This window comes from Brachyhypopomus gauderio, chromosome 8, assembly GCF_052324685.1.
Source record: "Brachyhypopomus gauderio isolate BG-103 chromosome 8, BGAUD_0.2, whole genome shotgun sequence".
NCBI classification, from domain to species: domain Eukaryota; kingdom Metazoa; phylum Chordata; class Actinopteri; order Gymnotiformes; family Hypopomidae; genus Brachyhypopomus; species Brachyhypopomus gauderio.
The window spans coordinates 14,410,330-14,426,721 of NC_135218.1; the positions used below are offsets into that span (position 1 = coordinate 14,410,330).

Here is a 16,392-nt window from a genome sequence, read left to right on the forward strand (position 1 = left end):
ACAGTACGTGGAGCGCTTTGCAGTTGGAACAAGCATGCCTCCACAAGTGGTGCTAGCCTCTTGGAACGAGCAGCCCAGTGGTTCTGGGGCCCTGTGTGGTGAAGTCGTTGCATTCCCTGGACGCTCATCTCACGATCTGGGCCTACTGCAGAAGGCTGATCCAGTTATTGAACCGGTATGGAGGTTCTATGATGAAAGACGACCTCCAACAGCAACAGAACGTGGAACTTTGTCCAGTGCCAGTAGAGCCCTCGTTCGCCAGCAAGAGCGACTGGTTGAGCGAGAGGGCGTACTATATCGAACAGTCCATCCCCCAGGTGGGGGACCAGAGTATTTCCAGCTGCTTGTTCCTCAGTGTCTACAAGAAGAGGTCTTACATAGTGTCCACAATGATCATGGGCACCAAGGGACAGAGCGAACTCTACAGTTGTTGCGGAGCAGGTGCTTTTGGCCTAATATGGCTCAGGATGTAGAGCAGTGGTGCAGTCGATGCCAAAGATGTGTGCTGGGGAAGGCAGTTCAGCCTAAAGTTCGACCCTATTGGGGTACGCTGCAAGCATCACGGCCAAATGAGATCCTGGCCTTGGACTTTACAGTCTTGGAACCGGCATCGGATGGTAGGCAAAACGTCCTGGTCTTGACCGACATCTTTACAAAATACACCCAGGCTGTTCCCACTAGAGATCAACAGGCAAGTACAGTAGCCCAGATGCTGGTACAACATTGGTTTCATCGGTTCGGTCCTCCAGCCCGTATACATTCCGACCAAGGCCGGAATTTCGAAAGCACTTTGATACAGCAGTTATGCAAGATTTATGGAGTGCAGAAGAGCAGAACCACCCCTTATCATCCCCAAGGAAACGGACAATGTGAACGTTTCAATCGCACTTTACATGACCTGCTTAGGACACTCCCTGTTGACCAAAAGAGGTATTGGCCACGGCACTTGCCCCAACTGACATTTGCATATAATACTACTCCTCATCAGACCACGGGTCGAACCCCCTATTTTCTCATGTTTGGTTGTCACCCCAGGCTACCAGTAGATTTCCTGTTGGGGTTGGAAGAACCCACGCAAAACTTGGGAACGTTGGATGAATGGATTCAGACACATCAGCAGAGTCTACGGCTTGTCCATGAACATGTAAGGCAGAGGACAGAGGAACAGGCCCTCAGGCGTAATCGAAACCATAACGACCAAATAAACGACTCTGGGTTCAAGGAAGGGCAGCTGGTTTATCTGAGGAATCACCCAGCAGGACGAAACAAGATCCAAGATCATTGGAACCCCTGTGTGTACAGAGTGGTTAGAAGTCCAGTGGGAACGGGGGTGGTTTACTCTGTGGCTCCGGTTGATGAAGAGGGGCCAATCCGACAGGTGCACCGGTCTGAGCTACGAGCTGCACTGAATGAAGAACAGGGCACAGAAGATATAGAAGATACTGTCCCCATGACAGGTGAGGAAAGTGGGCCCCCACTCCCCAGTTCTGGAGGAAGATGAAGATGGGGATGTTATACTGTTAGTGGAAGAACTCCAGGAGAGACCTGGACCACATGACCCCGTTACCCCTGAAGAAGAGGGACCCTCACAAGAGCCAATGCTCTTACGCCGTTCGACAAGACTGAACGCCGGTCAACACTCTAACCCCCACCGACTCCCTCGGGCAGTTATAACTGAGAGGTATGAAGAGCTGCCTGAACAAGAAGAATGATGGGTTAACATTTTGGAGTGCCATCGTCGGGTCGCCGATGCATTTGGAGGGGGTGATTGTAGCCAGCATAGCCAAGGCGACGCTTTCTTTGTTTTGGTGCGCACATGAAGGATGACGTCCTAGAGTAGAGTAGCACCTGCATTGGGTGAGCCATTTACAGGTAGGCATATATAGGGACACCTGTGGGGTCCTAGAGGATAGCGTGGTGGCTAAAGCGCATGCAGGTGGCGGCGTCTAGAAGAAGCGTGTCTGTAACAGCGAGTCCGAAGGTAGGATTAAGTTGCATATTATACTTTTGCACAAGATGACTGATGAAGCAACTAAACATGGTTTGGTTTTAATTAGTGTGGGGACGCGAGGATAGGCGTGTTCAGGTGGAGTGGCCGCAGGTCATAGAGGTAGCAACAGCCGGTGTGTGTACAGAGTACAAGGTATGCGAGTTTGGTAATCATGCTCGAGCTTTAGTCGCACCCTTTCAGACATACGGAGTAAAGCTCCTTTGTTTATTTTAGTCTGTTGGTGACACGCCACATCCATTCTGTCTTCTACTGACTTACGAATGATCAGTTACCAGGTACAATTAGCCGCCGTGCATTCTCTAAAGCTTTATAAACACCTGAAAATGTTTAGTATGCCTAAACCAGAGGTTTCATATGGTTTTTTAATTACACTCTGTATATCCAGTGTTCTGTGACAAGCTGCTATCCTGTCCATGAGTGAAGTTGGTCAACCCTGATGAATGTGGTATGTTTCGTCTTTTTAAATCATATTCATAATGTTGAACGTAGTCAATGTTTTATTGACTGAATGTAATGTTTCTTTCTGTTTTGTGTATATGAAGGGCCACAGCTTCAGTGGGTGTCAGTTGCTGTTTTCTACCGTTTTGTTTTATTTTGTGTTCTTTTATCTAAAAGATCCTACCATAGCAAATCATAAAGTGGTCTTTTAATGATATGCTGCTCAGGGGTATTTAAGTGACCCGTTGTTTTAAAAAAACCCTTACTCTTGTGTGACTACCTGTGTGTCTAGTTATTGGTCGATGTACCTTTTTTTAACTTGAGTCTCTTGAGTATTCTGATCCAGTACTATTTAGATGTGGCTATGTTGAGACTGAGATAGAGGCAGCCATATCGGGTGCTGTGTTCACTTTAGAGTGTGATTTGGAAACATTTGCAGTGTGTGGCTGAATATTAGAGATTATTCACGAGTGGTATTGTCAATTGGCTGTCTTTACTCAGTCTCCAAACCACAAACAGGTAGTGTCAACACCTCTTAGATTGTTTTTGTTTTATTTAAATTAAACTGACAGAGTCTATTGTCTTCAATAAAGACTGTATTTTTGCATCACCGACGTTTGTCTACTTTCTTTAGAGTTCCCCTTACTCTAAGTAAAAAAGCACTAATTAAGGGGTGGCGTAGTTTGGCACTTACTAACTAGGGGGCGCTACATATATATATATATATATATATATATATGTGCTAAATTCACATTAGTCTCACTTGATCCACAGCAATTGCTTCAGTTTTTAGTTATTGGGGTACAAAACGATCATAAGGTACAGATAATCCGCAGAGCAAAGCCAATGCTGTTAATATCGGAATGCCGCTTCCCAGTAAAGGTGTCAGACTGTATTGGGGGCGGTGGTCTGTTCAGAACGAAATATACAAAAAGCCTTGCTGGCAAATAGAAAGGCAATCAAAGCAATCAGATTCCCCAGATCTCCATGTGCCAGCTCAGTTCATTGTAGGGTAAATGTGAGCAGATAAAACAGAATCATGCAGATGATAATGTTTCACAGGTTAGTGTCTCTGCAGGAGAAGTCTCATGTTGTTCTTATGCAATGCTGAGATCAGAGGTCTCAGAGCCAGGCTCTTCTGTATAACTTAAATGGCACAGAGCCTGAGCAGAGCTTTAACACAAACTTCTCCACCCACCCCCACTCTATTAACGTGCTGATAATTTCAGTGCATAACATACCAGGAAAGATTAAAAGTGACAGTATTATTTTCACAGCCAGCTTTTCCTCCAAGCATGGCATTGTTGTTCTGCCAAATTTTAATAATCTTCAATGACACAGAGAAGATGAATTACCAGAAGTGGTCCTTCTAGTTACAATGGTGTGTAATAGCAATGTCCGGGTAATGAAAGTGCAACATCTCATCCCTCCTTCAATTTTCCACCTTTTCACTTGATTGAATTTGAAAGAATTTTAATGAGCTCTTTCTCACAAATGGCCATCCTTGTTTACGGAGATCGCATGAAGAGTGTTTGTTGGAAAATGATGCTATGCTCATAACAGCTAAAGATGAGCTTTCTGTGCACCACCTGCTTAATTGATGCTTTGCCAATGGGTTGTTGCCATAGACACCGATGAACACATGAAGATAACATATTCACAGTTCCCTGTCTAACATAAGTGGAGAATTTAGCTCCAAATTGCTTTTTAAAGGTCATGTCACAAAATGCTATCTATTTTTATGAGTTACACTTATTAAAGAGATTCATAATCTTTTTTTTAATCATCCTCATCTCAAAGATGGAGCAAAAGCTGAATTCTAGCGATTAACACCTTGTTTTGTATATAGTTTTTTTGTGTTTATTTGTTTTTTAATAATATCAGGCATTTATGAGAAATCAGAAAAAATCAATTAAGTAGTGTTAGTATAGTAAAAAAATGCCTTTAGCATGGTATAAAAATGCGGCCGTGGAAGTGTCAGCAATGGAGACTGATAGATTGGTAATGGAGTTGAGACTGATGATGGTTATGATAACCATCTTATGTAGCTCCAGGAAGTGATTCATAGAGTAGCCAATAACCTGCTTTCTCTCCCTGTTAGGGGTTAGAGCCATGAGGACTCACAAAGGTTTAAGATAAGAAGAGGCAAGCTTATCATGCTCAGCAGAAGCTGAGGAACAAAATGACAGGGAGGATTTTCTCCTTCTAGTCCTACATTCCAGGGAACCTTTGAACTGCCGAGGGCTAGCTCAGAACCTTTGAACTGCTGAGGGCTAGCAACAGCTCCCACACCAGCTCTGCCAGTCTAGCAGAAGATGTGGCTTATGATAGTGCCATGTGAAATTGAGATAAATCATCAAATTTCACAAAGCCAGTAGTCCCTGTCCCATCTGATGCAATGGCTCATGCCAGGTACATTGACTGGTTCACAGCAGTTATATTTTTTAGTTATATATTTTCAGCAGTTATGTGAAACATTCAGAACAAAACAGCTTGAACCAGACAGTAGCGTGTACAATAATCCTAATGCGATTACATGTAATTCTGTTTTACCTTTTATGAATTGCAAAACAGCAGATGGAATTAAGTGCATTTTCTGGAATGAATCAATCAAGCATCTGGTCAGGAGGCCCCTGTCATTACTTCTGATTTAAAGTGATAGATCTCCTTTCAAAAGGTCATATCAGCTCTATCCATCACCTGGGTATGAGGCTGCCCACCATTTTTCAGATGACTAAAGGCAAGAGAGGAATATGCCATCATTGGTGAGTGCTCCAAGGATGTGTGAGATTCATGGCAAGGAGATCTTATTAGCCTCTGAAAATGCTTGGGTTTTCTTTTATTTATGGGTGATTCCACTCGATGAGGATAGGTGAGAAGGAAATAAGGAATAAAGTGGAAAGTGAAGGGGTGACAAAAAGAGCTTGCTTATTTAATTGCTTCAACCTGGATGCAAAATATACCTTTCATCCAATCAGCTTAATGCATCCTAAAGTAGGAGAAAGGCTATTAGGAGTTATTTATGACATTGAATTCAAAAGTAGCAAAATCTTTGGAGTCAGACGTGCTTGACATTTTCTTTTATATCTAATTTCAGAATAAATCTCATTATATTCTTTGTAAATATTCTCCCAAGTATGGTGACTATTTCTGTGTGCAATTGTGGTTGTTAGTCTTCATTTGTGAAACCTTTCTGAGAACCTCTCCTTACTTTTACCATTATAAAATGCTGTGGATGTCATTACTAGACATATGTCTATGGGTCTTCCTGTCAGTGCAGATTTCTGTGGTGAGTTTATTAAGCGGAGCACCTTTGGGCACTAAGTTCCAATTCATCTCCCTCTGTGTGGTGTTCCTCCTCCTAATGAAACCTGCTCTTGGAACTTAAAACCAATGAAGCAGTCTGGCACCAGTTATGTGCTACACTCACCTTTTCCCTTGCCCCTACAGAAGTAGAGCTGTGTTAATAAAAACAGATCATTGGAGGCAGGCTTGTTTACTGCATCTTTTATCCTCTTGCAGGGAGTTTGGCCGCTGGAAAGTGAATAACCTGGCTGTGGAGCGGAGGGATTTCCTGGACACCCCTTTACCCCTCACTCCGGAGTTTACGCGGAACATTCAACTCTTGGGACGCAGACCCTCTGTTCAGCTAATTACTGACAACCTGATCAAGAAATATGGGACTCACTTTCTCCTCTCAGCAACGCTAGGAGGTAGTCATGCTGCTCTAAGCCATAAGAACACAAGAAGAGACACACTATTTTCACACAGAGGAATAAACAAAAGACATTCAATTTATATATGGATTCCATATATTTTTGCAGCATGGGTGTGAATCATTGTAGGCAGCTTTAACCATGTATGTGTGTACACTCTGGTTGGTATTGAAAGAGACATAAAAACACAAACAGTCTTGTAACACAAAAAGCAATACAGTCTGTGCTCATGTATATTTCTCTTGTAGTTTGTACTAGGTTAAACCAGGGAAAGACTGGTGACATGCACTGTTTCCTAGTGCCCTATATTTACCCAGAGTGTAGTGCAGTGTGGGAGGCAGGTGCAGCTACATAGCTTCGAAGTAACAGAGACAGGATTCTTTTGGTAACAAAGCCTAGATTCATGTCTGAAGTAATTCTCCACTGTGAGACCCACACTTGTCGATTACTGCACATCATTCTCAGCTTGCAGAAGGCTGCACTTACATGCACGCGTATCCCATGTTATGCAAAACTCCGAGAGTGTACACCTTGTGCACGTCACCTCCTTTGCTTGGGTAAAGCAATATTGTGCACATGCAAGAATGTGACAATAAAGAGCCAGGTCTTTGCCTTGAATATCCAATTCATGAAGTAAAAATATATAGGTATGATTGTTCTGAAACATGGAGATAGCTTAAGCTTAGAAAAAGAGCCATATGATGTAAAAAGTCTTAGAGAAAATAGAAGAATGGAAGAGATATCACAATAGAATATATTTGATTGAAGAGAACATTCAGTTTATTCCATTCAAATGCATTTATGACAACTACAAATCAAAAACTCATTATATTCACCTTTCTACTCTCCACTGATAAGAGAAGACATCTTCTGTTGGAGCATGTAGCAGACTTGTCCATCACTATGTATTAGCACATATTATGCAAATAGTATTGCAATACATTTCAGTCACATATAAGGACTGTATGTAATTTCTTATTTAAGGTTTACCAAATAACAGTTTACCAAATAACCTTCTTGTAAGAGCGGTCATTGCAAAAAACCTGACAGATGTCAGTAATCTTCTCCTTTCTCCTTCAGGAGAAGAGGCTCTAACCATATTCGTGGATAAGAGAAAGCTTAGCAAGAAAGCAGAGGTGAGCGACTACACCAGCAACAGCACGGCCGTCACTCTGGAGGCCCTCCACCAGCTGGCTGCCTCCTACTTCATAGATCGTGAGAGCACACTGCGCAAGCTGCACCACCTCCAGATCGCCTCCACCGCCATCAAGGTGGGTCAGTATTCATCTCTCCGGATGAGAAGATATCACAGGCGTCTCAATGACCAGTGCCAAACACACACTTATCATTAGTGCATTATCATCAATGCACTTTGCCACAAACAGTGTGGGGATCTCTGGGATACAGCTGCAATTTAAAATGGCATATGCGTGACTATTAAGAAGTATTAAGGTTTTACATGTGCTAATGAAGTCGCTATTGACAATTACCTTATCATGGCATTGATATTATACTATTAGGGCACTACATTAGCTCTATATCCAATTCGTATGCAGTAATACCTTCATTCCAATAATGTTTCCTTGTTTGTAAGATTAGATCTTTAAAACTTCTCCTCTCACTATTCAACTCCCACATGCATTCGGACTTTCTGACATTGTAAACTGGCCCTTTTTTCTCCTTTTTATTTTGAATTGTAAGACAACTTTGTTAAATACATAATGTGCAGTTTTGCTGCACAGCGAATTGGCCAAGCAAAGGTAAATCCTCTAAACAGCTGCGTTTACTCGGTCCCAGCAGCGTGGCGTCATGCGCCTGTTCTGGGGTTACCCCTCACTGTCCCTCTCCATTTCGTTACATACAGGGGCGCCTTACCTCAGCGCATCTCTGTTTGTGGAACGTAGACATTTTCATTACAGCTGGGAGAGCGGATCACAGATGTCGAGGGCTGTTTGTCTGTTGCTCGCTCTGGGTTGCTCGCTCGAGGCACTTGCTCTTGTGAGGAAAGCCCAGGTGCTGTTTGAGTGACAGGAGCAACATGGGGGGTGGGGTGGGATGGGGGGGCAGCTTCTTCAGTGGAGGAGAATGAATCATAGGTGCAGCAGGGGCCTGAAACACAGGCGCCATTTCCACAGGGCGCTGACCCACGCCGCCTTCTTCATGGGACAGGCAGAAGAGAATGTTCTGCTGTATGAATTCCAAATTGAATGAGACTGGAGTGTGGGATGAGACTCCTGGCTCCTCCCCACTGGGCTCCGCAGAGGAGAAATTTAGCAGCTCATTTTTGAGGAAAAGCCTGTTAGCGAGCTGGTGTTCTGGGCCTCAGGGTGGAAGAAAAAAAAAGAACTAAAATGAAATAAAGAAGCACCTTCAGAAAGTCAGGACACTTCCCACCAGCACGGTTCTGCACAGACCGTTTGCCTAATGTGGAAAGATTCATGTTGCTCTGTGAGCGGCAGGAATCGTTTTGTTCGTGATTTGATGCTTTGCCAAATCAGCCACGCTACCCCGCAAACCTGCCAGTGAAGGCGTAACCCCGGTGCCTACTGTTAGGCACTCCAGGACACCGCTTTAAAGCAGCAGGCGTGTGGTCCTACTGCTTTGTTGATTTGCTTTCGCAAAACACTTGGCTCTCATGTTCAATCTGCAGGGCTGCATTTCTCTAGCCTTGAGTGAAAAATAAAAGGCAAAGACCGTGGATGGTAATTTTTTTATTATAGGCACCTTTTTATGTATCTTTACAAACAGAAATGCAAACATGGATATACAATACTGACCTCCATAAGTAAACTACAGCTTTCTCCATTGGCAGGCACACAGCTGTATCAGATGGACTTGCAAGTTATGCAGTAAGCACTTAGTGGTTTGGTTGAACAGAGGTACCACAGCAGATTTAACTGTTTTAGTGCCAAAATCTAGGAATTTATTGAATCCAATGACAGCTGCACTCAGGAAATCAGCTGCAGGATGTTCAGGCCATATGCTAAGACAGAACAACAGACTGTCATACAGGTCCATGTGGGAAATAATGTATCATTTTGTAGAAAGCTAATAAATAAAAGTTTGAATAACAGCTGCTATCTGTATAGAAAATATAACATGGCATACTGTACGTTGCTATAAGATTTTCTTTGTAACGGGGTGTTGTTTGGCTCACTAGATATTCATCTAATATGACTTTATCTTCCACCAACCTTTCACTCTCACCAACCCTACAGCTTTTCTGATTTGCCATGCAAACATCATGGAAAGTGAAAATGAAGGTATTTTAGTCACGGGACTGTGATCTTTAATAACTAATGCAACATGTACTTTAAAAGGTCACAATCTGTTGCCAGAGCAGGTCTCATGCTCTACGAGAACATGGATGTTTATGCCCCTTCTGTGCATGGCTGTGCACATGTGCACCTTTATGGACGCACTGCTCAGTGGGGAAGTGACAGAGTGGCAGAAGCCAGGCTTGTCTTACCTTATCTGACTCTTGGCCTGGAACAGATTCCATTCCATTGGAGAATGTGAATCAATTAGGTGTGCCTCACCGTGTCATGAAGACAGGAGGATGAGAAAGCAAAAAAAATAAAAATGAAGCATGTGATCTTATACTACAAATGCAGGGAGTGTGCCAGCTAGCCCCACTGACAGACAAAAGAAACACTGTTGGAGTAATGGTGAAGTGATATCCCTCAGTGTTGGAGTAATGGTAAAGTGATATCCCTCAGTCAATATGGCAGTAAGAAGCCTTACCAATGCCAACGCCATGCTTAAATCAAGCAATCTTTTGAACAGATCAGAGAAATAAGCAGTCATTTTCTTTACAAAATGCTGGAAATGTCAAACAAGGGAGTAAATCAATTTAATGCTTGCGGTGGAAGGAAAAGATGGATAAATCGTACATGGTAGCGTGTAAGCGTCTCACCTTGAACTGATTTAGTGAAGTAGGTGATTATCTTTAAGTAGATCATCACGTCATGCAATCACAGTGAGTAGCACTGGTAACTTTGCAAGCACACAAAGTCCTCCTGGTGAAAGCTAATTTTTGTCTGGTTTTCAGTATACATTTACAACATTGGTGATTTTAAATGGTTCACTTGAAGGGGCATCACATGTGGTAGTCCAAATAAAGTAACAAACTGTCCCCGTGTGAATGTTTAAACCAAAATTCTATGGTATGTCTTTTTGTTTCCCAGGTAACTGAAACAAGGACTGGCCCTCTTGGTTGCAGTAACTATGACAACCTTGATTCTGTTAGCTCTGTACTGGTTCAGAGCCCTGAAAACAAAGTCCACCTGCAAGGTAATTTCCTGTGCATTGTATTATTAGATTGTGATAGTGTATTGTACATTGTGTGTTACAGCAGTACTACATCAAATGTACAAGTTAGCTTTAGAAACAAACATTTTTATGCTATTTGTTCAAGGAAATTTAATCACAGATAATGATAAAAGATTTATTTTTTGTGGTATGCATTTGGTCATTTGAGTTTAACTTAGAGACAAATTAAATAGCCTTAAAATATGTACATTTTGCTGTTTATAATATAATTTATTATTATTAAACAACATGATTAAACAGCATGATAAAACCATGTCTAAAAAACATAAATGAATACTTTTCTTATATGTGCCTTCTCCTCACCCCTCTTTTGGTACATAACTAAACTGTTATGTACATTAAAAATAAAAACAACAGTAAACAGGTGGAAGACCTCGAGATTAGCCGCCCAGCCAACACAGAGAAGAACTCAGAGAGGCTGGTCTAAAGTCCACAGCATCTCATTACATGGAAAGGGAGAAAGTGGTCAAATAATTGGGCTGCTCATTAGATAGCACTTTTCTACTACTTGAACAGACTTTAACTTCAGCTAGCCCAATACCAGGAGCAATACCAGCGGCTCGTAAGTCCCAAATGTTTCCATGCCAGCCACAAATAATTTTTTTTCCATATCAGGTTTATTAAAACTGTGCTTTAGCATTACTGTCACTTGGAAAAGTTCTAGTGCAGCGCTGCGCCCCAAGTCTTTAGCCAATGTCCCAACCCACCTAACCAATATCTAGACTCTAAAACAAGGTCAGTGTCTAAATTGTGTGGTTATGAAACACTTTTTCCCAGAAATACGTAAAAAGACAAATGCCTCATATCTATCTTGTTATATTCAACTAAAATATTTGGTGTACATAACAAAACGTGCAATTTAATAAATAATTTGAATAAATTGTAATAAAAGCGTCCATATTTCCTGGTTATGGATACAAACCATGAATGTGGACATTTCTATAACAATCATATGTAGAATGACAGCAAGATGGTGTCTTTTAATTGATCCAAAGATTAAAAGCTCATAATAATTTGACTCCACAAATTTATTGCTTATTTGAAAAATAAAACTGTAATATTTACTACATCTGCTTTAAATCATATTTTGTGATGATCTTTTGTATATTTCCTTAATATTTTATAATGTCAAATCTGTTTAGTAATAAACAGATATTGTGAAATTATCATTTCTAATTCTTACAAAATAAACTGTTTATTGAAAACGAAATTAAATTGATGTATTTGGAAGAATTCCATTAAAGAAACGACTGCTTACCTCCATTTCAATAAGATGAAGGGTTCTCCTGTTCCAAAAAGAAAAATGACTGAATGTTTGAGAAGTGGAAGGTCATTCTTGTGGACCAGTAGGTCAAATAACATACTGAGTTGCACTACAATGTATTTGTAAGACACAGGGAGGTTGAGCATTCTGCATGTGTGGAGTATCCGCCATCCATCATGTGAGGGGCAATATCAAGTGTTAGGGATGGGGACAGGAGTTTCAAATATTATGTCAGACACTATTCCATTACTTTCATTGGACATAACTGAACATTTTGATTGATACTGATATGTTGATTAGTATATTGCGCAGAATAATGTTAACTGCATCATATTAGATGTATATAAGACCAGTTGTTTACCTCGCCTTCCACAACACTTTTCTTGTTTCTTTAATTGAAGGTTTGCAGGTCATTCTACCAGACTACCTCAGAGACACATTTGTGCAAGCAGCTCTTAGTTACATTGCCTGCAATGGAGAGGGAGACTTTGTCTGCCGAAACAATGACTGCTGGTGCAAGTGTGACCCTAAATTCCCAGAATGCAACTGTCCATACATGGATATCCAAACAATGGAGGAGAGCCTCCTTCGAATCTCGGAATCGTGGTCCCTCCTGTATAAAGAATTTCAGGATTCAGGTAAGATATGACTTTCATTCTCTATGTTCCATACAAGGGAGGTATGAAGACGAACTATAGCAAATGCAGTCAAAACAAATTCATCACATGTAATGCAATTAAAGCTGCTAAGCAATAATATGAAACTATCCTCATAACGTGATTTATCAGCAGGATTGAGTAAATATTAATGACATCAAGTGAATAGTTAGTTTACAATATTTCAAGTGTGAATGACCTCTAAAATGCCTTTATTAACAGTGGTGCATTTCCCATCTCAATGGTGCCAATGTATAAATAAGATCACTAATACAATATTTAGCTATCATTGTTTGATAAGGTCACCCTGCAATAACCATTAATGTTGGAATATAATTAAAATTGATTACTTTTTCCTTCACATACCTTCATCTCTTTTTTCCCTTTCTAAAATATCTATGAGTGCAATTACTTCTGCAGTTTATATTATAAGAGCTAGGAGAAAGTGCAGGGAGTGGAGGCACAAGTAGTTTCTCAGGTAACATAAATGTGCCCTTTGGTGAGGAATATGAAAGACATCCAATGTTCTGCTCCACTGGCTAAAATTAAATGCTTGTGTGTTTCCATAGAGAATATATTGGGGGTTGGGGGTTACTTTGCTGCTTGTGGGTGGAATGGTTGTTTTCTCTTGCTGCTGTGGGGAACAGCAAGAAAATGTTGCTTAGGTCCTTACAACCACGGTCTTGTCCGTTTATGTTTTACTTTGAGATATGGCACAGAGGCAGTGTGAGAGTGAGGGAGCGTGTGAGAGAGAAAGGGAGATAACAAATTTATGTTATTGTCAACAGATGAGTTCAAGATGTTTCTGACGAGGCTGCCTCAGAACCTCTTTCTCAACGGCTCAGCAATCCAGAACTTGTGGCTCCTGGATGGGACATTCCAGCGGCGCTATGAGCTCCTGGAGAGCAGCATGAAGAGCCTCTTCAGGAGGGCCCAGCGAGTGGTGTACAAGCTCTTCAGTCTCAGCAAGAGGTGTCAAAAACAGCCCCTCATCAACTTACCACGCGAAAGGTGAGCACAACAGCCTTGTCATTTCTTTATTGAAGTGCTGAAGTGGAGACCGATGTTTAGCGCAGGAATGAGATCATAGCTGGGCTTCTCCAGATTTTGTAAATAAATTACTTGCTGGTGGCTGAAAATTGGCCATATTTTACACTGAAATCTTTAGGGACTCGGGAGATGAATGTTTGTCAGTGCTGAATTTCAGGCCAGTTTCAGGCCACAGGCCAGTTTCTCTGTGCTGACAACCTGCTGACAGATAACAGCTCCGATTAAACCCTGGAGTAAGAAAGAGGAAGTTAGAGCTAATTCTGACCTTTGGATGAGGCCAAATTAAGTTTAACTAAAAAAAATGGGGAATTCTACAGAACTAGAGCAGGTAATTTACAGTGAATTGTAGTGCGACAAATGCTGCCACTCGTCATTACTAGTCTTATGTAACATTCTGTTACAGTCTGTGCAGTACTTGCATGACAATGATGTTTGACGCTGTTCTGTCTAAATAAATAAATTAAAAAATCAGAAACAAAATCTGACCACTACATTGAAGAGCCATGAGTCAGTAATAAAAAAAAATCAATATAAAAACTAAATACCTTGTTTTTATGTGATTTCTCCATCAGTCATGTTTTGATTCCAAAACACATCCCAAAAGTACTACTCATAAATTATATACACTTTACTTTATATACTATAATACACTATACATACACTTTTAACATATTAGTACATTTACTTACTGAACTCCATCCTCTCTTTCTTTAAATGTAGGCCACGGTCATACTGGCTGAACTACTTCCAGTCATTACTGTACTGCTCAGAGAACAACCAGTTGGGCTTCTTTTCAGAGGAGCTGCACATGTGCATTTGTGCATATGACCAAAGCTCATGCCAGGTGCCCACACCATGCTCCACCGGAGAAGGTGGAGCCTGTGCCACATGTGCCAGCGATAACCACACCCGCTGCGGGAGCTGCAACGCTGGCTACATGCTGAGTCAGGGATCCTGTCGACCAATGGTGGCTGACTCCACAGAGAACTACTTGGGCTTTGAAACTGACCTGCAGGACCTGGAGCTGCGTTATCTCTTGCAGAGGGCTGACCGTCGCCTAGAGGTCCACGCCATCTTCATTAGCAATGACATGCGTCTGAACAGCTGGTTCGACCCCTCATGGAGGAAGAGGATGCTCCTCACACTCAAGAGCAACAAATACAAGTCCAACCTGGTGCACATGCTCCTGGGAGTCTCCCTCCAGATCTGCCTTACTAAAAACAGCACCCTGGAGCCTGCACTTACCCTCTTCATCAATCCTTTTGGCGGGAGTCACTCAGAGAGCTGGCTGATGCCTGTTAATGAGAACAATTTCCCAGACTGGCAGTCCACTAAACTGGACCTTCCACTGGAGTGTTTTAACTGGACACTGACTCTGGGTAACAAGTGGAAGACTTTCTTTGAGACAATTCACATTTACCTGCGGAGCCGCATCAAAACGGCAGGTGTTGGCACCAACGAGAGTGTTTACCTGGAACCTCTGGAAATGAGCGACCCCTCCAGGAACTTGGGCTACATGAAGATCAACAGCATACAAGTGTTTGGTTACAGTATGCATTTCGACCCGGAGGCCATCCGGGACTTGATCCTGCAGCTGGACTACCCGTACACACACGGCTCACAGGATTCAGCCCTGCTGCAACTGCTGGAGATCCGAGACCGGGTGAACCGACTCTCCCCTCCGGGCCAGCAGCCCCTGGACCTGTTCTCCTGCCTGTTGCGCCACCGCCTCAAGCTCACAGCCAATGAGGTGGTGCGCATTCATTCTTCTCTCCAGGCCTTCAGCACTCGACTCCCAAACACTCTGGATTATGAGACAACTAAACTGTGTAGCTAACAGCTAAAATTTCATGTAGCTGTAAGATACTTTCATACACACAGAGAAGACTGCATGAACCAGAGTTGCAAAGAGAAAGAAAAGTTATGGATTCATAATAAACTAAGTAAATTATTGACTCTGATATTTCACAAATTCCCATTCATAAATAGAGCAGTGTACTAAAAGCATATCAGACATTTTACCTCTACCGTGTGGCACTGAGACCACTAGGAGGGATCTTTTACATAAAATGGTATGATTGTAACTTTTCTATGTCATTTTGCTTCAGTGAAAGTGCACTCAATTCCTTGGACAGAATACAGTGATGTCAGTACGTTTTGTAGATAAATTGTTATTAAAACATCATGTAACTCTATAATTATTGTTGCATTATTTACTAAGTCTTTTAGATTTTTTAAATTCATTTGTTTGTATATGTAATTGGAGGAGACATATATTTCCTATCGGGAAGTGACACCACTCAGTAAAACTGTAATAATGTTAAACATGATATAGGAGTTTGATAAAATAATAATGAAACAGATAGATTAACATTATTACACTGCAGTTTGTTAAGCAGTGGTATCATTTTTTATAAGGAAATGTATATTTAATTCGAAAATATTAATCTGAGACAGCCCACTGTCCTAATTTAAATCCTTAATGATAACATCAGCAACTGTAAGTGAAAGCACTGTTTATTAATTTCCCTTCATAAAGCGAATGGCATGTGTTAAATTAGCTTTCTGGTATGTTATGAGAATCAATACATTTATTCTTCTTATTCAGGAGTAACTGTGCTGCCCACTGCCATAATTTTGCTGATTTTCACCTTTGATTTATTTCACATATCTAAAACAAAAAGACACAGGAGGCTAGGACAGTTATTATTGGGTTTTTTGGGTTTTTTTTTCCTATTAGGTCTACAATAAGGGCTAATGAGACATTCTAGAGGGCAGGCTAGGAGGTGTTCGTGTCATTTTGTAATGATGGGCCTGAAATTGCAGAGGAGAGGGCGGTGGTGGCTGTGTCCTCAACTGTGTTTCTTCCTTTGATGTGCTGCCTCCTTCTCTATATTAGCTTCTTCTGAGGTGTGTATTTTATCC

At 41.6% G+C, this 16,392-nt stretch overlaps 1 protein-coding gene across 1 annotated transcript in view; it reads left to right on the forward strand.

The window, feature by feature from the left end:
* Nucleotides 1-15,668, forward strand: part of brinp3a.2 (bone morphogenetic protein/retinoic acid inducible neural-specific 3a, tandem duplicate 2) — a 36,811-nt gene extending 21,143 nt beyond the window's left edge. Inside the window, exons 3-8 of the mRNA XM_077013635.1 lie at nt 5,972-6,162; nt 7,246-7,436; nt 10,353-10,458; nt 12,163-12,399; nt 13,206-13,428; nt 14,188-15,668. Coding sequence (XP_076869750.1) covers nt 5,972-6,162; nt 7,246-7,436; nt 10,353-10,458; nt 12,163-12,399; nt 13,206-13,428; nt 14,188-15,304 — 2,065 coding nt within the window. The 3' untranslated portion in view covers nt 15,305-15,668. The remainder of the gene's footprint in view (nt 1-5,971; nt 6,163-7,245; nt 7,437-10,352; nt 10,459-12,162; nt 12,400-13,205; nt 13,429-14,187) is intronic.
* Nucleotides 15,669-16,392: the final 724 nt, after the last annotated feature.